At 37.2% G+C, this 23,520-nt stretch overlaps 1 protein-coding gene across 4 annotated transcripts in view; it reads right to left on the bottom strand.

Annotated features, from left to right (window-relative positions):
- Nucleotides 1-11,086: 11,086 nt before the first annotated feature.
- The window catches only part of LOC138761280 (mediator of RNA polymerase II transcription subunit 13-like), a 246,699-nt gene continuing 234,265 nt past the window's right edge, over nucleotides 11,087-23,520 (bottom strand). For all 4 annotated transcript variants that reach the window (XM_069933152.1, XM_069933155.1, XM_069933153.1 and 1 more), the window contains 6 exons: nucleotides 22,083-22,241; nucleotides 21,788-21,955; nucleotides 20,230-20,378; nucleotides 13,871-14,044; nucleotides 12,498-12,604; nucleotides 11,087-12,412 (listed from right to left, as the gene is read on the bottom strand). In XM_069933152.1, coding sequence (XP_069789253.1) covers nucleotides 12,280-12,412; nucleotides 12,498-12,604; nucleotides 13,871-14,044; nucleotides 20,230-20,378; nucleotides 21,788-21,955; nucleotides 22,083-22,241 — 890 coding nt within the window. In that variant the 3' untranslated portion in view covers nucleotides 11,087-12,279. The remainder of the gene's footprint in view (nucleotides 12,413-12,497; nucleotides 12,605-13,870; nucleotides 14,045-20,229; nucleotides 20,379-21,787; nucleotides 21,956-22,082; nucleotides 22,242-23,520) is intronic.

The following is a 23,520-nucleotide window of genomic DNA, read 5'->3' as shown; positions in this document are numbered from 1 at the left end:
CTTTCTTCCCATAACTAGAGCAGACCGTGTCTTTCGCTGGGCAACATTTCCTCAGTTGCTTGCCCAGTTTACTGAAGTAGCACTTTGGGTGTTCCTGAAGTACAGTCGCCATGGTCAGGTCACTGATGGAACCTGGCAATGGTGGTAGAAGGTGTTCTCAGAGTACTGCCACTGTGGTCAGATCATTAGCAGGGAGAGGGGGCAGCGTGTCCCAAAATGGAAAACTACAAGAAGGTCGACCACAAGAAGGCCGCATTGTCGGTTGAGTAGGCCTCCATGTTTTGGAAGACCACCTCTAGCGTACCTGCCAGCTCGACTGCTCCCTGCAGCTCCCCTTGTTCCCATAATCTTTGGCGGATGTAACTCAACCTGATCCCTGCAGCATAGGTATCTGTGATCAGATCCTCCGTGCACTCAGCAGCCATCATGGCCTTGCATTCACAAGCCCTTCCGAAGGTTTGCAGGGCCCGGAGGTACTCAGCATTCGACTCTCCAGGTCGCTGCTTTCGTGTCACCATGAGGTGCTTGGCGTAGACTTTGTTAATCTTTCGCAGGTACTGGCCCTTTGGAATGTCCATGGCTTCCTGATACGACATGGCTTCCCTGATTATTGAGTACACCAGGGGGCTGTAATTTGTCGGTGTCTGTGCAGGAATGCCTTGAAACTATAGCCAGAGTTCAAAGTTAATCATGCCTCAGGTGATTGAGGGTCGATTTCCAGCTTCTCTGGCTTCTCTACTGTCCTGCACTGGGGATGGGGCTGTGGAACAGTCACCTTTATTCAGGAGCTTGTGGGAGGGGCCACAGGTACAGTTGGCCAATGGTGTGTCCAAACAGATAAATATATACAGAATGTGGTTTACCACAAAATGTCCTAATATTTTCCAATCTCTTCCTGTTAAAATACAGAGCAAACTTTTTTGGATAACCCCATCAATCTTTCCTATTTGCTCTGTGAAAAGTCTGTGGTAATTTCCCCTCATTTAAATGCAAGCATGTGGCTTGACTAACCCAAAGAGGCCACCACAAAGTGGAAGGGCTAATTTGATCGCTGTTTGGCCGAATTCACCATGTTGCTGTGGGAATGTTCCTCAGAGGATTAACAGGTTGCTTGGTAGCAGGTTACTCAAGTCATAACTACTTGGTTTGATAGCCAAGCAAGACCAGAACAGGGAGGGAGTAAAGATTTACTTCATACCTTCAATTGAAATAAAAGCATGATTTAAGGCCTTGGGATTCAGCACTTCAAATTCCTTAGTTGAAGTCAGACAGTGAAAGATGAGGTATTGGTACGATTGTATGTTCCAGTTTCACAGATTTCCTGGGAATGAGGGTCAAGTTGCTGAAAAAAAGCTTTATTTGACAAACTGTTGATAAAACAAATTTAGTGAATTGCTTTGAATTAATAATAAATAATGGAGTACAGTTCCTTTCTGACATTTCAGCAATCTATTCAAAAAGAAAAATGACTTGCTCTCTGCCACATAATTTTAAAAAATTGATGCTTTCTTACGAAGAATGTACTCACGTTCTGTTTCAAACATCTGACATTAAGTGGTCAGTTTGACCTCAGTTATTAACAAGGTCATCTCTAACATGTTCTAACCCTTAGTAGATTTGCAAGAGGTGTTGCACTTTTGGATGAACTGATGTTCCACAGCCAGTTATCGTTTTTCTCTAACATTCTGACAATATTCAGAGTAGCGCAGCAATATTTGCAGAGGTCGACCTGATTTGATGTTGGAAATATATTCTGTGCTTTCCATCACAACTCATTATTTATTTATTTTTATTTGGAAGGTCATACCAGGAATATGGATTGACTTGGCCCTTGTTTCTTCTTCACCTCACTTGGTTCAACCAAATAAAAGCTTTGGCTTCTTTCATTGAGCTGTGCCTTGGTTGAACTTCTGTTGTCTTTGTGCTTAAAGAGAAAAAGGAAAAATCTATAGGACTTAATGGGGCACACATTTCTGCTTTTGAGATCAGGACCAGAATTAAATACTTAAAAGTTGAGCAGTAATGCTCTTGCGTTCTTCCTTTACCAAAGCTTCCAAAGCAATATACTCATGTTTTGACATTCCATGTTTCAGCTTCCCAGAGTCTCTGCAAGAACCCAATAATTTGTACCTCTATGCCTAGAGACTCGGTTGAAAATCCAGTGCCAACTCTTTACTGCAAGATTTTGAGGACATAGGCTCTGATCTTATCACCATCTTTTATTCCTGCATTTTATTCAGATTTTTTTTTAAAAAAACACGTAGGCAGAGCATTAATAAAACATGCCACTATTTTTAACAGTGTTTGTCTCTTTATGATGTTACATATTATTAATACCTGGATTGATATTGTCAGTGAAATGAGTTACTCTGTTCAGGAGTAATTTCATCGCCTATTAAAATTAAATCAACTGAAATAATGGCTAGCTTGAACAGAGTTAGTATGAAAATGTTAAAAAAATACACTGGGAATATAAGCAACCAATGAACAAAATATGGTTACCAGATGTATACACAAGAGAAATATCTTTTGCTCCATTAATCAAGCCCAGTGAGGCATTTTACAAATTATGAATACGGAAACAGTGCCCTGATTGATAGGGTGCTGTTGATATGGCATTACGGGTAGCTCTGAAGGCAACTGGACTTTGGTACAAATGCTAGATACTGCTGATAAACCCTGCAAACTCAATTTCCTGGTCACTTACAATAGTCTTGCATTTTAAAAAATATTACATACTATAAATACATGTCAGTCATCAATTTTCTATACACCACTCTTATACAAAATCTTTAAAATATTATGAAAGTTTAGATCAATAGACTAATTTTCAATTATGACTCCACAATTTACCATTATTTGTTTTTACAAATATCATGTAAACAAGGTAGAGCACCCCTTAAAGCATTTTCCCATCTCATTTTATTAGAGGTGATATTGCACATTAACCCCTTTGTCAGTTGTTCCCCTGAGATCACAGGAATTTCCTTCCGGCAAGTTGTGATTCATTTTGCCCAAGGTGTAATCAAGTCAGCTACAGTCATGCTACATATACTCTAGTATTTAGTTATGCTCACACAACAGTTGGAAGTGAGCAGTGCAGCCTGTTGTGCCCACCAAGTCTCCATTTTAAAAAAAACTACTGTTTGAAAGGGTGTTAAGTTCAGTGGAGTGCTGAGGACATGTGCTTTGAAATGCTACACCATTGTGATGCTTTACATTCTGATGAAAAGTTTGACTGTGTTATAGTGGAAATATACAGAGATGATCAACTCAAAGGGAGACATGGGGGAACAAAATCATTACAGACTAACTACAATTTCTGGCAAGTGAAATTGCAAGCAGAAGTTTGCAGCAACAGCTTGCTTCCAAATGGTTGAATCTTACAGATGCAAGAGGAAAAGGATAAACAGTGCAAGGAAAGTAGGATTCCAATTCAAATGGACTGGTATTCAAATATTTCCCCTTCTTGATCACCTGATATCACTAGTTCTTGACTGGACCACCAGATGGAGTATTAAAACTGGAAAATGAAAGCAACAAAAAGCACTGCCACCATAAAGATTCTGGGGGCTGGTACTAAACAAAAATTCAAGATTAAAGTACATCTTTGACTTTGATGAACATGCCAATAAAGTTCAAATCAAGGGGAAATAGTGGCATGTTTTGTGATGTAGGCATGGTTCGGTGATAAAATATTCAGCATTTACCACTCAAACGGAGTGCTCCAGTCGACCTCGAATGAAAGCAGTGCAGGCTTCACAGACAGAATGGGGAAAATCTTAATTGTATTCAGCTGTTGGCCAGGCTGTGCATTATTAATTTCCACATTGTTAAGAGTTTATCAACAAAACTTCAATATTACTTCACTAACGTGCATGTCCATTCATCACAAATTCTGTCATTTTTCAAAAATAATTGTTTTGTGATAGGAGAGCACATGGACAGACATTTTTCAAACACCACCCCTGAAAGCACCATGGGGCATGTAATTCAGGGCATTGTTGCGGTCTCCTCACTAAACCCATATTTCAGGCCTCTCCTTCACATCTCATTCCTCGTCACCCAGGCAAAAATAAGCCAAGAATTTTGGTAATTTTGCACACTAGGTTAAAACACCAATATAATGCATTTTTAGCTTTCCAATGACATATTCACTGATTTTTGCAAGAACTTTACATTGTGTCAACATTTCTGTGCAAACATTTGAGAACTAGCATACTGTTTACTGTATCCATCATGCAGTGACATTCTGCCATCTGCTGGCTGTTTGCAAATAATTCTCTTCTCGCTGCCTGTTACCACTGGTGGGTGAAAAATCAATTATTATTTTGGCTTGAAAGAGCACCACTCTAACCCTAATGCTGGTCACCCTGGTAATTAAAATGCTGCGCTACATGCCAGCATCATTTGCAATTTACAAGGCATAAATATATCAAGCACAAAGGCATGTTTTTCTAAACATTATCTGTTTGTCATGGATTTATATATTATTTAACTCATTACCTTGATTTCATTTTACTGTTGTAAAAAAAAATCATGGATTCTAAATGCGTTATTTGACAAAAAAATTATCATGTCTAATTCACAAGCTGGTGTGGAGAAAATACATTGTTTGAGGTTTGCCAGCGCTTTTGCGTACTGCAATGGACCTCAGCATTTGCAGACCTGTTTACAGACACATTGTCTCATAGATGTAGCCATTTTTCCATTTCCAACAATTACAATTTGCACATCAAGGCATATTATATTCTATGTAAATCTTAGTAATCTCCAATTGCCAAGCAATAATTCAACATTGAATGACATTCCTTCACCAACTTGAACATCTGCAGTACTCAAGATTAGATTGAGGGGATTAATCAATTCATGTTGTCATTTTATTTGGTTAAAGAGATAACATTTTGGGGATTGATTTGAAATTAGCACAGAGAAATCTGGCTCTAAAGTTTGTTTTATACCCAATAAACGCTGAAAAATAATTTTGAGTAAATGACAGAAAATACTAAAAATCCAGGCTATTATATGCCACTTGTATGTCTCAATCAGACCCCCTTTCCAACCCATCTGTAGCTTCTCCATTGCTGCAGTCAAGACAATGGTAAAAATAGAACAACCATCCTCCAGACTCAGGCCCCACCAGACTGATGTGTTGGTTTCCTTCCTTAAATGCTGAAATATTCCAGCATTGCTATTTTTGTTGCGGTTTTAAATTCCAGTTCTGGGTTTGCTATATGCTTCAAGTTCCTAATTCATAAATGCAAGTATTGTCATATGCAGAGAAATGTATAACTGTTAGATAATTCTTTAAGCCCAGGTACTCTTGAAGTCTTCAAGCTGCTTCATATGTTCTAAGAGATGTCTCTCCTTTAGCTTCTCTTGATCTACAGTTCCACGAGTCTCTTCTCTGGCCTCTATTCCCTTCCTCACCACCATCCTTCTCACCCCACCCTCTCCATTCTCCTTTCATCCTTGCTATCCCATCTATTCTCGTTTTCACTGTTCAAGCTTCTCCACCGTCATCTTCTTGATGATGTGTTGGATAAGCAAAAGACAATACCAGAGCAAAAACTGATGTTACAAAAGTTATGAAACAGGATAAAATTAAGGTACGATTGCAGTTCTTGAAAAGCCTTCTAAATTATCACCCATGCTCTTTCCCCCAAAATGACACAAGACCCACATCATCACCGTCCTTTGAGAAGTCATTTTATATTTTAAAAAGCTCTCCAGAAAATATTCAGTGACATTTCACTTATTCCTCTGAACTGTTCCTGTATGTCATTCAGAACTTATGTCCATAATATAAATTCAAATGGACAACTTAACCTGCCTGCTTGTCTCCTTTCATTTTAAGGCTACACAAATGATATGCAATGGATAAGGGAAGTGAGATGATCACCTTTGGGAAAGAGTCACAATTCATAAAGGAAAATGACAAACAAAATCCTCAAAGTTTCTGACTATTATTTCCCATCCTTCAGAATTGATATTTATTCTCCAGGAACCACTAAAACTGGAGAGAGAAATCATTGTGGTTTCCAAGAAGGTTCCAAAGTATTTTCAATTTCCATCTTGTTATTTGATGGTAACACTCTCTAATCAAATCCCTAAAGATGCAGGACAACTGAAACTTCCTGGAACAAATTAAGAATTGATATGTCTATTGACAAAAGCAATGTGCTGGATAAACTCAGCAGCATCCATAGGAAATAAAAGGTAGTCAGACCTGACCCTTCCTTCAGCTGGGTTGAAAATCAGGCAGACAGCTGAAATGTAATGGTGAGAAGGCTGGGGGAGGAAAGCAGGAGGAATACGACCTTATAGGTAAGAGGTAGATACAAGGAGAGAAGAGAAAGCTGCTGTAAAGTGATAGGGGGAGAGGGCAGATAGCGAAGAAAGATAACCTGATCGATGGGAAGAAGAGAGCAAAAGAGAGAGAGAGAGATGTTGTGCCTCCAATTTGGGAGTTGTTGAGACCATGGACAGACATGATAGTGTGGCCATTTTGTGTGTGTTTTGTGGGTGCACTAACCTCAGGCCTGATGAATATTACAGGTTTGTTTACTTCCATGTAGAAATAAGAATATCGTTGAAGCAAGCAAACTAAAAAAAAAACTAAAATGGTATTTGGAGTATACCATCCAACCCAAAATGTAGTGACAACGTCTGGCTGCTTTAGAAATATGTTGGAAGTACTCAGCAGGATCAGGGCACAAAGGCCTAACTTCTTGGTGTGTTGCCAATAAAAGGAAAGGTTTTGGTGTGCTTTTTTGAGGGGGTGGGATTGATAGGATTTGGGAAGGGTGGGGGGAAGAGTTGGGAAGAGATAGCAAGGTTCTGAACTCAATAATCTTATGAAGAAGCCCACAGCGCTGGAGCTGAATACTGTCGAGGAAATGCAGAGGAATGCTATGTCCTGAGGATATGTTCACTGCAAACATGGGCTATAACTTTAAATCAATTTTCATGTCAGTGCAATTGTGCGCTGTGGACATCTCACTGAGAAAATTTTAAAAAGTGGTACGCATGAAAAACATATCACCATCGTATTCTACTGCCATTCCAAAAACATTTCAAGTCCAACAATGTTTCGTCGGTAGTAATGTCACAATTTATCACACAATGTACTTCACACATTTTCTTTCACTTAACCCATTGCTCACCAAAGCTCAAACTAATTAAAAATAAAAACAATGCTGGAGAAATTGGGCCAAATGGCCTGATTTCTATGCTGTAGCATTTTATGGTTCTAAATCCAGCAGGCCAATCAGCGTACTTTATAAATCAAAGAGCCCTTCATCAAGCTCAAACTAATTACTTGTTTGACAAAACTTTCAAACAGTTGATTTCCTGATTTTTATGAAAACAAACATATTTAAAGAGAGTTTGGAATGTCATTTTTTTGTCACAACAAATATCAAGACACTTCAACTGACTGTTGTCAGCATAAATAATTTTGACACCTGAAGGACTCTAAAGACCTCATTATATTTACACATTCTGAGAGGTTTGCAATACAGCCACTACCTTTAATTTGCACAACAATCCTGAACACATCTTTCTTCAGAGATTGAAATAAGAAATGCATAACTGACATGCTTTATACCGAAATGAATCATTAACCATCATTTGAAAGGTAACGAAGATTTACTACATCTCCTGACAAGGCGCTGTTGTTCATAAAAAAGTTTTGATAAATTTACCCTCATCAACTACAATATTCAAAAGCTATATTTTATAAAATTGGATGTTTTAAATTGTCAAAGACCAGATAACACATTCTTTTCCTAATCATAATCTTCCCACCTTCAATTCAGAGCTTTAAAAAATCACATGCTCTAAATCTTTTCATTGTAATCTTAGGGATAAAAATCTTCAATTTCCTTGAAAATATTTTTTTTCATCTATCCTCTAACTTCTAATTATTTCTGTACTTAGTTTCCTAGTCTTTGCTTCATTGTTTTTTGATCTTGACCATACATTTTTGGTCCAATTTGAGACTATGTCACAGTTTTACTCAGCAAAAATATCAACTCTTGTCCAAATCTTCGACCATTTAGAATTCCACTTGTGTCAGCAACTCTCATATACTTTCATCTACATCTTTTATAAATACAATGAAAAGTTGAGAACATATTGCAGATGCCTGAACTGCAATATATTTGACAATTTTAAATACATATCAATGCAATATCACATCTCCTAATCATCTCATCTCCCCTTGAATTGTTAGGACTGCATCAAAGCAGATGCATCAGTTCTTGAACAAAAGACTCTCATTACATTAAAAATTCCCACACTGGCATGCTCTTCTCAAAGAAGTTACTTTCATTTATTATAACCATGCACAATTATTCTCAACAATTTGCTAAATCCAACCATTTCATGTGAGAGTCACCACACAGAATTTATTTTTGTTTTGCTTTAAAGAAAACTACTTTCCATTCCCCATATAACAAACATTTCTATAAGAAACTCACGCATTAATAATGTTTCACAGTTTGGTATGGGAGAGCCTAACATCCTGAAAATATCTATACAAATAGGCATTAAGTATTGAATGGGCATTGAATATAAAAGTTGGCAAATCATGTTGCAGCTCTATTCAATTTTCATTGGGCCACATTTGGAGTAGGGAGTAGTTCTGGACACCACACAATGGAAAGGATATAAAGGGTTTGAAGAGGTTGCAGATGCTCATCAGGATGTTGTCTGGATTAGAGTGTCAATTATAATGAGGTGCTGGACAACACTGGATTGTTTTCTTTGGAGAAGTTAAGGCTGAGTGGCAACCTGATAAACTATATATAATTATGAGACATACATAGGGCATTTTGTCTGAGTCATTATCCCAGGGTGGAAAAGTCAAAAGCTCGAGGGCATAGATTTAAAGTAAGAAAAAGAAGGTTGAAAGAGATTTGCAACGCAAGTTTGTTTTTCTTTTGCAGAGTGGTAGCAGCCTGGGACACGCTGCCAGTGGAAGCTGATACAATAGCAATGTTAAGAGCTATTTTGATAGACATGCAAACTGGCAAGAAGTAGAGAAATATAGATCATGTGCAGTCAGATGGGATTAGTTAGATTGCCATTATGGTCAGCACGTACATTGTGGCCAAAGGGCCTGCTCTTGTGCTGTACTGTTCCATCCTTCACTCAGTGACTGGACAGGTTTTGAAAAGCAGTTACCAAGTTCACGACACTTGTTAGAAGGCCAACCAAACAATCTTCCTTTGGTAAATTTTCTGGGGCGAAATCATTTCTCGTAATGCCTTTGAGAGCAGTTGCTTTTTAAATCCCTTGCATTTTCAAATTAACCAAGTTTTAAATTCTGTTCCAATGTGCAATCTACTGTGTGTTTTACACTCACTGTATCAATTTCCTTCTATCTCCAGGTTTCATAATTTTACCAATTTAATGCACCCAGAAGCTACTTATCCTGCAACAATATCTCCAACTTATTGCACTATCTTGGATATCCTATTCCTTAAATCTGCTTTATGTGTCTGTAGAATCCAGTTGAAAAACTCATTAGATCAAAACAGAAATTGGTAAAACAAAACACATCAACATTAATCAGCACAATATTTTGATATTGGTATGATTCCTTTTTAAAAACTGAAATCACATGAACAGCAACAAGGAGAAACCAATGCAATAGAGAATGGTTTGTTAAAGTCTTTTACGCATAAAACATCAGGGGTATCGTGCAGCGTGAAATTATTCTGAATCCATTGAAGATGGCAGAAAATTTATCCTAAACAGATTTTTTTTTTAACCAGCAGAGGTACATCAAAATATATAGCCTTTTCCAGTGAAATTACATATACATTGGAAGATAGAAACTATTACATGAATAACTTTTGGTCAAATTATATTCTTGTAGTTCGAGAAATGCACAAGAAAATCTAAGGTCATTGCTTCAAGTTCCTTTAGTTGTGCTTTGGCGTGCTTGATATCGCCAGCAGAGCTCATCTTCTCAGCTGTTGTAGTTTTTAAATGGAAGATTGTGTGTTCAAAGAAATGAGCAACAACTGATAAAGAGAACCCCTGACACAATTAAGTGCAATATCACAGTAAACCATTTGCACAGTAAAATGTAGTTTATAAATTAAAATTCAACTTACTGGCAATGGCAATTAATTGCATTGGATGATTTGAATCTTTTGTGACCTTTAGTAGACACCTGTCAAAAGCACACAATCATTTAATTCCACAGGGTTCATGTTGAACATTTTTCCCATTCGTCAGAGTTCAAGAACAGCCATCCAAATTAAGAACTCCAGCCAAATCAGAAGCTAAAAATTTTCACAAATCATATCCACTTTTCATATGGAAAATCTTCACAGCTGCAATGGATTTACTATGAAAACACACCAATGGTGCATCACTAAAGGTACAATTCCTCATCTGTGAAAATTTACCTCCTGGCATTTTCCACTGATGAGAAGTCACAAAATGCAGCATTTTATAAAAACATAAATCTCCTTTAAGCCATTCCACTGAAACTGTACCAAATTGTGCATCAGAAAAGAATGGATAGAAGGATGAACATGGATGACAGGTGACAAGTCAATACATTTTATATTCAACTTTAACACATTTTTTTTTCATATTCTTGATATTGTTTCTTTCAAGTTGAAAGAAATTTGCTGAGAATAAAAACTTTTTCCCACTGTTTTTAAATACAGATTTTTAAATACAGATTGCTTTTGGCTGATCAGGAGAGAACAGAAGAATCCTGGAAAAGGAACAGACTTCATTGTAAATCAAAAGTCAACTTCTTTGATAGGTCAGCCACAGTCATCTTATAAAACAATATGAAGTTTCCAATCTCAAACTTGATTTGTGCATTCTTTCAAAATTTACCATAAGTAAATGTACCCAGAGATTGTATTTCGATAATTTAATAATTTATTAATCTAAAAAAGTGTGTAAAAGTATAGCTCTCATCCACAAGATATATGAATGACATTAAAATGCCTGCAGTTTTATCAAACTCGCTTTTAGTGTATTTGTTTCAGCAATACAGAATTAAAATGAACTTCACTTATTTTATTTTATATAAAAGAAGCCCACAGCAAAATGCTCAGAAGAAAAAACTTCATATTGGCATGAAATGTACAGCTTTTACATTTAAAAATGTTCTGAAATATACATACAAGCATGCTAGCAAACCCAGGTCATCAGTAGACAAACTTTTTGGAATGCCATTTCTGAACCTTGAATGCTTTCTAACAGAAGAAAATGAAGATCTTCTGTAAATGGATTCTGTTATTCAACTGGGGCTTGTATGCTCAAACTTTTAAAAATCCACAACTAAAATATGCATATCCACGGGAAATATACATACAACTTTCTCACATTGAAGTACATAATATAGGATTTTATCTATTGCCATTTATTTAATTTTTTTGCACAAAAACCTATAAATATTACTTCACCAGAATCTTTTAACTTAAAACTTAAATAAAATGACAGAGGTCTGAATTTGATCCTCCAAAAATATGAAGACGAGCATTATCTTCATCAGTAAAGTCTTAGATAAAAATGGCCTTTAAATTGAAACACCCATTTTCATCGACAGTCTGATGAATTCTGGGAGGGAGGATGAGAATAAAATGGAAAAATTACAAACTTCTACTTACAATTTTCACCAAGTTAACTTTTGTACAATTTTACAATCTTGATTTTCCTCTTCAAAAGGCCTTGTGAAATTTTTCTGATTAAGAAAAAATAGTACTGCAATTTGTCAATTTTACACTGTACACAATAGATACAAACTGTTCTGATATATCTGGTTTATATCTACAATACAAAGAAAGTCACCAAAGGTGACTCAAATGCACAATAAAATATCATTTACAAGCACTAGCTAGTTGATATTCCCCACTATATTTTCCCCGATTTCACAATACTGTGTTTTTAATAATGTACAATTTATCATGAAAAATAAATTCTGTGTTGTAGCAATAATGACATGACAGTATAGTTTTCAAAGCTGTAACATAAAAATTCCCCAAAAAAATTACTGATGTGTAAGAGCTTTATAATGTAGACTGTTGATGCAGCAGGACCCACGAAAAGTGCTCTGCAAGTTAATGCTCACACATTGTAGAGAATTTGATGCGGAGTGAATTTAATAGTCTTGAAATTATACTTGCTGAAGTTTTGATATTTTCCCTTACACGATCTTCGGATCATTGATAAATCGCTGATGATGAACTATACCCTTCATCAGGAAAGTGAATGGGTCTGTGTATAACACAATTTGTGGTTTCAAAGTAAATTCATAATGGCATTGTACATTTGAGTAAGCACCACAAAATGGACGGGTAGACACGACTGGCGATCTTGAGTGGCAGGGTTACAGTTGAGCCATGATAAGGCATTATACTGTTCGAGCACAAACCTGAAAGAGAAAGAAAAGTCAGCCTCCCTTTCAATGAATCAAATGAAAAAGTAAAGTCACAAAATAACAAGGAGTTGACATAAACCTCAAAACATCTGAAGTTCTATTGGAGTCCAGAGGATGAGGATGCGTGTGCTTGCCAGGAAGTAGTTCATCAGATTGTGCCAGGGAGACATGATGATGTAAAGAGGCCTATAATAATAGGTAAAAGTTAACATTGTTAGCTCAATAACAGTAAAAAACTTATTGTAAAAATAGCTAATCAATTTTAATTATTTTCAATTAATTCCCAATAGATTATACATTGTTCTGGACACTTCCAATATTAGCTTTGTATTCAATATAGAGTGAAAAGCCCAGGTTGTATTTAAGTTTTAACACCATTGATCTCAATATTCAGTCGAGCAATACGTGTAACAATTTTCAATGGAAGACCATTTACCAGATTCTCACCAACAATTCCTTTAATAAATTACAAGATCATGCATTGTTTCCCACGGAATGTAACCGCATTTCATTTTGTTGTTGTTACAGACAAAACTGCCAATTAATGGTTGGTACCACAAGTCATCAACGACTTATAAAAATTACATTTAAGCTAAAACCTCACCAGGCATTTTGAAGAAAGTGTTAACACACAGAACTTGAAATCGAACCGCATTTGAGGAATCAAAGTCAGAGAGGGCCAAGGAGGTCAACTTTAAAGAGTGTTTGAAGTGGAGAAAGGGTAGAGAGACAGAAAAGAGTTGAGGAATTCCAGAACTCAAGGCCTTGCCAGCTGAAGGACACAGCTGCAAAATGATGGTACAATTAAACATGGATGCATTGAAGAGCTCCAAATTTGCATAAAATGAGAGGGCAGGAGAAGATGACCAAGACTAATGGTGTGGGTGCGGCTGGGCAGCCAACAAATACATTCAAAGTAAAAGCCAATTTTAAGATGGGTGTTGCAGGCAGATAAATGCTGGGCATGAGATTCTGATGGGGAATGAAGACCAAGGAAAATGTTTACTCATCAAATATTAAATGCTGAACAAGTAGTCTATTAATTTAGATAGTGGAGAAGCAAGGAGATGTGGTATTTATGGCAAGTGTACACTGATGGCATTCTCTAAATTATTGCAAAGGAATTGCACAATGAGAATAATATATTCTTGGGGATCTCTGAAGAGAGGAGTGTGCAACCCCCTCCCCCCCAGAAAACCATTGTAGCTGATGATCTGACCAGATCATAATTTATAGATAGGATGCAATAGAACTAACCACATGACCACAAAAACCGCACCCATATGTGCTAATTCTCCCATTAGGTGACAACAGCAATTAATGCCCCAGCACTGAGTTAGCCGGGATTTGCCACCGCATGTGCACACACATGAACACAATAGTCTTATCCCATACTACAGCTATGATGGCATAATTTATAGATGGATAAAATTCTGATGAAATGGAACTTACCTTTAAAAACAAAGGGCATTGATTTTGAGCATGAGGACAGGCAGACCAAAACCAGTGAGGAAGATTCTCAGCTTTAGCGGTTGACACAAAATATCCAAGAGCAAGTGGTTGCTGGAGTACATTTGCAACTTCCTCATGAGCTTCAGTGGAGAGAAGCCGTTCACCACCTTGACCCTGTAACAATGTCAAAAATATACCAAACGTTCAACTTCCAAAATAATATCAATTAAATTAGGTAACCAATTTTTTTTTTCTCCAATGCTTTACATCTATTCATTCTAATGCAACAATTGGATCATAGATTCCAAAGGAAACAAATCAAATTTACTATTTTACTCACAAATAAGTGATTAAGAAAAATAATACAAAAGGTTGCTTCATTGTGAATGCAAATCTACTTTGAGATATTTAAATAAAATGTGATTTGCTAAGCATACAACTTACTCAGAAACTGCAGTGAAGAATTTCTAAATTCTCTCTCTGACCAAAATAATAATCTGCCAAAGTGAACAAATAATATTCACTTCACCAGAAGACTATTTCTGTGTTGACATTCTGAAATGACAGCTGAATGATCAATTTCAATACATTTAATTGTCCCCAAAAAACTCAAAAGCTGATTCAATCACTTGCGACATTGTAAACAAGTTGTGTGTTGATAAATGGAATCTCAAATTTTAATGTTTAACCAAATACCTGAAGTCACGTCACAAAATTTTATTAAAAAAAACCATCCAGAACATACACAATCAGGCAACATCCGTGGAAAAAAAAACAAAGCACATTTTTCAGGTCAGTGACCTTTCTTCACAACTGAGAACAATGAGAAAGTGTTTAATTAACTAAGTTTCCCAGATGTGATCAAAGTTGACCTAATTGAAATTCACTGTTTTACTCAACAGATGATCTGTATTTCCTGCAATTTATGTTTAATTTCTCCCCCTACCCCCAAAGTTTTTAGCATCTGAAGCAAGAAGGCAGGAGTAGCAGGGAGAACATAACGAGCAGGTCTGTGAAGAGATGAATGGCTGAATCACAAAACCTGCAGCAGGGCTGGCTAAAAGAGCATGGTAAGGGCTGGCAAAGACCAAATTATAACTGGGGAGGTGCAAATCAGAGAAGTCAAGATACAAACTTGCAAAATTCAGAAAAAATCTAAATGCTGCAAATGTGGAATACAAAGAATGCATGGCCAGCAAAATGAAATTGTTGAATTCATTGTTGAGTCCTAACAGCTGAATATGCCATAAAATGGCAAGGTGCTATTCCTCCAGTCTGCTTTGTATTTTCTTGGATCAGAGACCAGGCAGATAATAGCGGGTAAACAGTAGAGAATTAAAGCATTACGAGAAACTTGGGTTCATAAATGTAGTATGAACTTGGAGTTCCTGATTTCCCACCACTATATGTAGTTTTATAAAAGGGTGTTGGTACAAATAATTTACTGCTTCACTCAAATTATGTTTGATGCCCTAGACAACAGAAAAGAGGTAAAAATGACAGAAATTGCATCACTTGGGGCTGCATGGGAAAGATTGCAAGAAAGGGAAATGGTTAGTAAAAAGGACAGAAAAGTAAAGTGCTGTGTCCTCGATACGGTCGTTCATTTAGAATGGAGAAAGATGAAAATGCCAAAGACAGTGCCATCACACTGGGACTTAGTGAGGCTGGAAGGAGGAAACTCCAGGTTGAAAGTTCCATCACCTATGGCATAGTTGAGGAAAAAGGAAGATAAGAATCAGAAGCCACTTGCGTAAAAATGCCAGGAAGCTGTTACGATGATGGCAGGCATAAGAAATGTCACAAATGTCATTGGGAATGAGACGTGAACAAAGATAATCTGTCCTTGGCTGGGGAACACGAGGGCTGGAGTCTGTGAATGGAAGATCTCCACAGGAAACAAGGACAACCACCAAAACTGCCAAATATTTTTAACATGTCCCTGATTAAAAGGACTTTTTTTAAAAAAATCTTGAAACCAATTGAATGGCCCAGCACAAAAATAGTTACATTTTGAAAACAAACATTATAGCAAACAATTAAAAACCCAACTTCTTATTTTTCTCCCTCATACTTGTTGAACTCAATTAAAATGAATATTTGCAGAGAGAACTGGTGCAGGCTATGCCACCAAATTCCCCATGTTGGGAAATTAAAAGTTTGCACTCAAACCCTGGACTTTAAGTGGCACAAATCAATAAATTTTGGTGAGTGAGTTCAACATTTCCACAGAAATCCTGAAGTTATCAGTCCTCAAGGGAAGACCTGGTGGTTCTATACAAAACTCTTGGCATTTTCTAACAAGCTCTGGCTAATTATTCACAAAAAAAATCAAACATATTTTTGTTTCTTTATTACTCCAATTCCTACCAACTTGTCTCCTCCACAGACGTAATGCTAACAAAATGATATTGTTACTGTGTGGAGACAAAAAGCATTTGTTTGATTTATTATTTAGCAGATACTTTTCTGTTTCGAGCCCCTTTTCCACTGGTATCCTAGTTAATTAGCTGTGCAGTTTCCCGGGATGGGAAGCCCTTTATGCCGTTTTCACTGGGCCACCCTTAATTGGGACACAATTCATCTACAGGTCTAAGGGGAGTCTATCTTCAACTGGAAAATGGTGACTTTTGCTGTCCCTTTTCCGCTGGTTTTATCAGTACGCCGGCATCAGCAAATGCTGTGGATATGAGACGGGATCAAGGTGGTTAATCCCTGGCGTGAAAGGACGTCATCTTAAGCTGGCATTCGGACAGTGTTCTTTTCCACTGGACCTGTCCCAGTAAATTCATGGGACAGGGTACCAATGGAAAAGGAGCAACACAAGGTTAAGATCCAAATTCAAAACCAGAAATTGCCCCAGTTTGGCACATTCCTTTTTCAATTGAATATTATATCTGATACAGAATCTTGCGCACACATTCCTGGGCCTTATTTGAATGATGGAATTCTTCATTCTTGGCACAAATTTTTACAATGCTTTTTAGCCTATTTTGCTATGTTTCTCAATAACACAAAACATCAATATTCTGTTATGTCTCATTTCTGGGCTCTTCAATCTCCAGCAAGCATTTTTGGAGCAAATATTAATCTAGGCTGACTACATTAGACAACATCTGGCAATTGACTTTGTTTGAATTACTAATATATTCTCTCTCCCTACTTGCCTCTCCTTCTCACTGCTTCTTCCTTTTTCTGTCTCCTTCAATCTCTCTCTGGGAGGTTATTTCTGCTCAGTAGATCACAGGCAGCAAGAGTTAGACTGATGTTTGCAGTCATGCGCAAAGTCAGGTCCATGCTGTATTCATTCTCCCACTGCAACATCAGTGTGGACGATCAAGACAACACCAGAGTGAAGCAGAAAATTCAACAGCATAAGGGAGAAACACTGCTGCACATTTTCTGCTCCATGTGGGTTGAAACCACTGGGTTAGATCAATGATTTTGAAACAGATCTCACTGACACTGAACTATTTCCCTATAGAAGACAGACACACATCATGACTCCAAATACAAACCACAAAATTAAACTGTAATTCCCAAGAGCTACACAATCCATCAGCTCAACATTAAGACAGTGCCAGATTATGACAAAATCATCCACAGCATAAAAACTACTTCCCACTTGAATTTCTGTTGATTACTTTAATTGAACAGCTACTGACGAGTGGAAGAGGTTAATGCTAATGTGGCAAATCAAAAGACCTCAATACTAAACACTTTTTTTAAGTGTTCAAACCTAATTTTCTGATTAAAGAGACCAAACCCAGTTTCTTTAATCACTCCACAGAACCAATCTCTCATCTCTGACAGTATTCCAATAAATGTACCTTCAATGGTTGCAAAGGTTTTTATTTTCTAACTAAATCTCCATTATTGAACAATGTTTCAAGTGGGCTCCAAAGCACGATTTGTTCACATAGTTCATTTTTTAATTTTGACATGTAAGCATCAATAATATTTTTTAAAACATACCAATTTGCTCTGCTAACTAAAAAATGTTTGCAAGATTATTTGCTCATTTTAAAAACTAACATTCAGATGAGCGATGCCTAAATCTTGGTCTTGCAAGATAACATTCAACTTGAGACAAAAGACTGGCATCCATGCATGCATGCATGCTTTCAGCATCTAGTCCTGAACAGACATGCTGGAATGCAAATTAACCACACAATTTAGGGTAGTTTGTTAGGCTTTGGGTGACAACAAAAACTCTTTGAGGCCCTTTATTTACACAGGGCAGCCTAATTCCCCCAAGTCCATTGCCATATCTCATGGCTACATGTTGGGAAACACTGCACTGTTAATTTAATTTTACTGAACTGGGAACTTGAGAGTACTGGTCTGGCACTTTATAAATGTAATCCAACACCCAAACAAAAAACCTCAATTTACATGCATTGATGGTTCAGCAAAAATAGAGATTCTGACACCCTCTGGCCTTTGTTGGTGCTGGTCCGTCAGATATTCTAGACTATTGGATATTAAGTCAGTTAATGCACTAGCATCCTCATTCAATTTTTTTTTAATGATACACACTGGGACAATGAATTTTCAGTGAAGCAGGTCACTTCAAAGGGAGCATGGGAAATGGAGTTCAATTGAGTTTGAAGTTAGTATGGGAAATGGGGCCACAGTAAACCAGATGCTTAAACAATAGGATTGATTGATCAGTTTTACTGTATTTCCAATTTTATTCCAATTTTAGGTGAATAGTGTTGAATGCACTGAATAACCCAGATTTTAAACATTTTAATATCAGCAAAGAGATTTTTTTTTAAATAGCCACTTTAGATAAAAGTCTGTGTAGCAAGTTCAAAATGTTGATGGTTTATTGTTAGTCCTTACTGAAGCAATTAAAAGCAATGCAAATTTAAATAAAATATGTAGAATTATTCAATTAGTGGCCTGGTTATTTCTGAAAAAAAAAATCATTTTTATTTGCTAGCTTGAACAACCAGCATTTTTTGATCCGTGTGATGCAATGGAGTTCGCCTCATGGAAAGTTGCCCCAAAAGATTAAGTGATCTGTGTAGCATGTATTTTCCCTTTCCCAACATCAGTAGCTGTCAGGCAACAGTCCTAGGGGTACATCCAGCAACAGTGATGTAATCAAGAAGGCTGAACAACTAATCACATTATTCTGTTCAGTCTTCAGTTTGATCTCTGTGTAACATTTTCCAAAAGAGTTAGCTAAATGTACTGTTTGCATCCTGGTTTGTTGCCTTTGAGAATTCTTCAAATGTGATTAGTTGTTCAGACTTCTTGATTACATCACTGTTGCTGGATGTACCCCGAGGACTGTTGCCTGACAGCTACTGATGTTGGGAAGGGGGAAATACATGCTACACAGATCACTTAATCTTTTGGGGCAACTTTCCATGAGGCGAGCTCCAATGCATCACACTGATCAAAAAATGCTGGTGGTTCAAACTAGCAAATTCAATTCAGCTTTAATATTCAGAAAATAAACTCAAAAATCTCAAGCTATTTTAGCTAATTTCTTCCAAAAAATCTAATGACGTGGCAAAGGTCATCCTATACAGTTGTATTTTTATAAATTCACGGCCTCCAAAGCAAACTTTGTCCAACAGTTATGGAAAGAAAGCTACACCAGCGAGGTAAAAGAGGCTTATACAGTTGCAGAATTATACCTGTACCTGTGGTATTTCATGTATCAATATTCCCACAGTTCTCTGAAAAATACTTCCCAAAAACTTTTCATCATTTCAAAATACAGGCCAGATTGTGCGAGAGCTTGTTTGTGGTTTAAATGGCTATAAATCTGAGACTGACTGATAAATTTTGAGGTCTGAATACTTCAATTACTTCTGCCATGCCTTTGGGAATCATTATTCATTCCAATGTCAGGTCAGACCTGGCATCGGATGAGAAACCCCATGGATTTCAATGGGGTTTTTTGGTTCAAGCACCAGGAAGCATATTATATTCCAAATTTATTTTGCTGAAATGTAAATGCAGTTTTGTACTTAAAGGACCCTCAACATTTTTTTATTATTATATTTTGATATTTTTAAATGTGACTGAACAAAGTAATTTGTAACTTTCAAAGACCCATTTCTGGGTTTGCTGTCTGTTTACAGTCTTATCATGTTGGTCTGAGGTTCGCCGCAGTGAGACGAAGGTAAACCCAAGTCAGAAGGAGGGCGAGTACAGACAAGGATTGCCAGTGGAAGGTTCTGGTACACCATGATCCTCCGCACCCTGTTTTACCAATCTTTACGTTAAAATAAATAACTAAACATATTCTCACATCACTATCCATCTATCCCTTCTTTCACAGTCATTCAAACTGCCAATTTAAAGTTTTGCTTATAGTTTGATATTTACCACCTTACCCTGCCAGCTTCGCTGCTGTGCTGAAAATGCGAGCTTGCACCAATGCCGGTCGGCGAATCAGGAGACGTCAGATTACCAGTTATTAGAATTCTGATATCATTGTCAAAGTCTTCAGCAAATATATCCTCATCCAAAATTCCTATACCATCTGAGTGATCAAAAACAAAACACGTTTTGATATAAAAGTTAATTGCAGGAAATAAACACAAGAGTCATGACCAACCTGCGTTATCACAGTTTATACACCCAGAGACTGGTTAGATTTAATCCCATATACCAGATATACACGTTAAAGTGGATACCATGTAAAAGTTGACCCCCTTATTTTGGGCCCAAAAATTTGGTATTTTCCATACATCATATGGAAAGACAACCTTCTTATTTTTGGCCCCACCTGCCCACCCATCCACTGGAGCTCCCGACAACTCAAACACTGACTTACCACCTGGTCGGACCCTGCCAGCCTTATGCCTGTTGGAGCTCCCGAAGCCGCAAATGACTCAGGTACTTTCCGTGGTCAAAAGTTGTTGACCCCATAAATTCAACATTAAAAATGGTCCACAAAACAACTTTTATACGAGTATATATGGCACCTGCTTTATATTCCCACACTCAAATAATTGTAATTTTCCTTCTTTAAATTTATTCATAGAATAAACTTCCACCAACTTTTCACATAGACGATCCAGACTCTTCCAACTAAAAGAAAATCTCCCTTGTACTGCAGAAATTTGCCAAATGCTTTAAATGGGTAAATTGCTAATTAGTCATTCATTTGCAGACATAAAATGAAAGGCTTAACATCTTGGAAGTGACAGAGTTCAATATTCACCATTTCAACAAAAAACTATTCTAAATTTGACCTTTTGCAAATCCTTGGAACATCCTGATAAACTTTAAGATATTTATATTTTCCCTGAACTGTGACTGAACCAATGAATTATGAAGAGCTAAATAGCATTTTTCTGCTTTTACAGTTCATAGCTCATCTCAAATCCCTTCACTCCCAGTTTTCACTCAAATGTTAAAAAATAGGCTAGTTCTTCACTTAAAACTCTCAGGATTGCGAGGATCAACTGAATCAGATCTAAAAGGATTCATTATAAACTCTATACACAATGGCCAAGCACCAAATGAGGTCAGTAATAACATCTGATTAAGTGAGCAAACATAAACAGCATGGCCATGTTTAGCAACAGTCTCGACATATTTGGCAAGCTGGTAAACAGTATAAAATTTGACAATTACAGTTTTAGTTTTCTCATTTTAATAGTAATTTCTCAGAGATCAAATGCAGCATGATTATGATCTGTGCTGTGTCAGGCAGTGCTAAATAGGGTAGCAGTTTTCTTGTAAACAGTGCAAAGATATCTGTAGAACTGGTCAATTCTTACCAGCTGATCAAGGAGCATCTCCAACACAGTATTTTTCCTGCCCCACCCATCACATTACAAGTTGGCAAATATCCAGTTTCAGCATCTAAAGATGGTGCTTATGCTGAGGAACAGGTAGGTTTTTGACTCTAATAATCAAGAATAACAACCAATAAATGCTCACCTTGGTTCCCAAGACCTTCGAGAGCTTCAGTATTGGCAACAACTGTAGCAGCAGATGTTGGAAAAACCAGAATGTGAGTACAGGAAGCATCTTGTGGGGTATTTAGCTGAGACGTTTGCAAGTTGAGAGCTGTGCCTCGTCCAAATACAGAACCCATTGTGACCGCATCTTAAAGAGATCCAGAAACCAAATACTTGTCAGTTTGAGTCAGAGATTAAATAATTAAGGCTTTGAAATAAACTGATTAAATATACATTCCAGAAATATTCAAAGGAATTTCTCAAAACATCTATACCTGGCATAACAACAAATGAACCTTGTGGCTCCAGGGCAACTAAGCAGGCACTGAGAATCGTTGGGGAGTCTGCTGCAGATATGCCACACATTGTACACGTCTCTTTCAACTGCTTACTGGTAGACTGCAGTGAGCGACGTCCAATGAGGATACTCCAATCTGTGGAAGAGATGTGTATTAAATCTTGAAAAGAAAAAACTCTCATCAGGTTGTTTTTTTAAAAATAAAATGGGCCTAAATGCTAATTATTATTGAACTTTGTTTTTGTAATTGAAAACAATATATTCAACTATAAGACTAAAGGCCATTCAGAAGAGCTGGAGACAAAATATTGAAGGCAATGGAAACATTCTGGATTGTGTTTGCAATAGAATCTTGAATATTGCCTTTAATGTGTCATGATGCAAAAACTTGCAAAATATTTTCCTTTGGATCCCAATAAAATCAACAATCGTGGAACATGATGCTGTGATTTTCTGATGTGTAAAACAGAGTACAGGTACATGATCCTTTATCTGGACATCTAAACTCCTGAAAGCTCCAAAATCCGGCAAGTCGGGAGAGAGGCTGCAGCGCGATTCGGGTGGGCGGGTGAGGGACCGGCAGCACGAGTCGGGCGGGCGAGGGAGGTGGGGGGGAGGCAGCAGGGTGACTGGAAGGGGGTGGGGGTGGATACAGCAGCACAATTCGGGTGGGCTTAAATCTGGTCTTCCGAAATCCGGAAAAATCCGAAATTCAGAACCAACTGTCCCCCACGGGTTGCGGATAAAGGATCGTGTACCTGGAGTAACTTCGTATTAAGATCCCCGTTCAGAAACCTCAGCTCCAATGTACATTTTAGCCTCATGAAAAACACTTTCACTTTTCAAATGCTCACTCCAATTGTTTCCTGAAATACTTAGGACGCATCCTGCTGAGGTGCTTAGTATGATGCCCTTGACCCAAAATGTCCATGCTTACATGAATTTTCTCCCTCTCTCATTTGTGAAGTTAACCTTTCTCAAAAATATTCTATGTCAGTGCAGTTAAGATAAGGTCATTTATAATGCGGTATCACATAAAAAAGTCTATCCTGCAATAACCCCTAGCGCTGAATTGATACAATGCCTCCCTATTCACACACATTCATTATACGATAATACTGATTTTTAATAAAGTGGTTCAAATTAAAGAAAACTATTTACAAATTGCTGTGCCAACTTTAACTATGACAATTTTCAAATAATTCAGATCAACTAACAATGTCAGACACTTGAATAATAGACAAATTTCACTTCATAAATGGTAAAGATACACTATATTAAAGCATTGAAGCTATGAATGGAACACATTTGTCAATTTTGCAGAACATAAAATTTTGTCATATAATTGTGCTTCAAGAAATAAAGATGGATGACATTCCTGAATATTTCAAGATATTACAGTTCTTGTTAAGAAA

The sequence above is a fragment of the Narcine bancroftii genome, chromosome 4 (assembly GCF_036971445.1).
Source record: "Narcine bancroftii isolate sNarBan1 chromosome 4, sNarBan1.hap1, whole genome shotgun sequence".
NCBI lineage: Eukaryota > Metazoa > Chordata > Chondrichthyes > Torpediniformes > Narcinidae > Narcine > Narcine bancroftii.
Note: the sequence above shows the minus strand (reverse complement) of the source record. Positions and strands in the feature narration are given on the sequence as shown.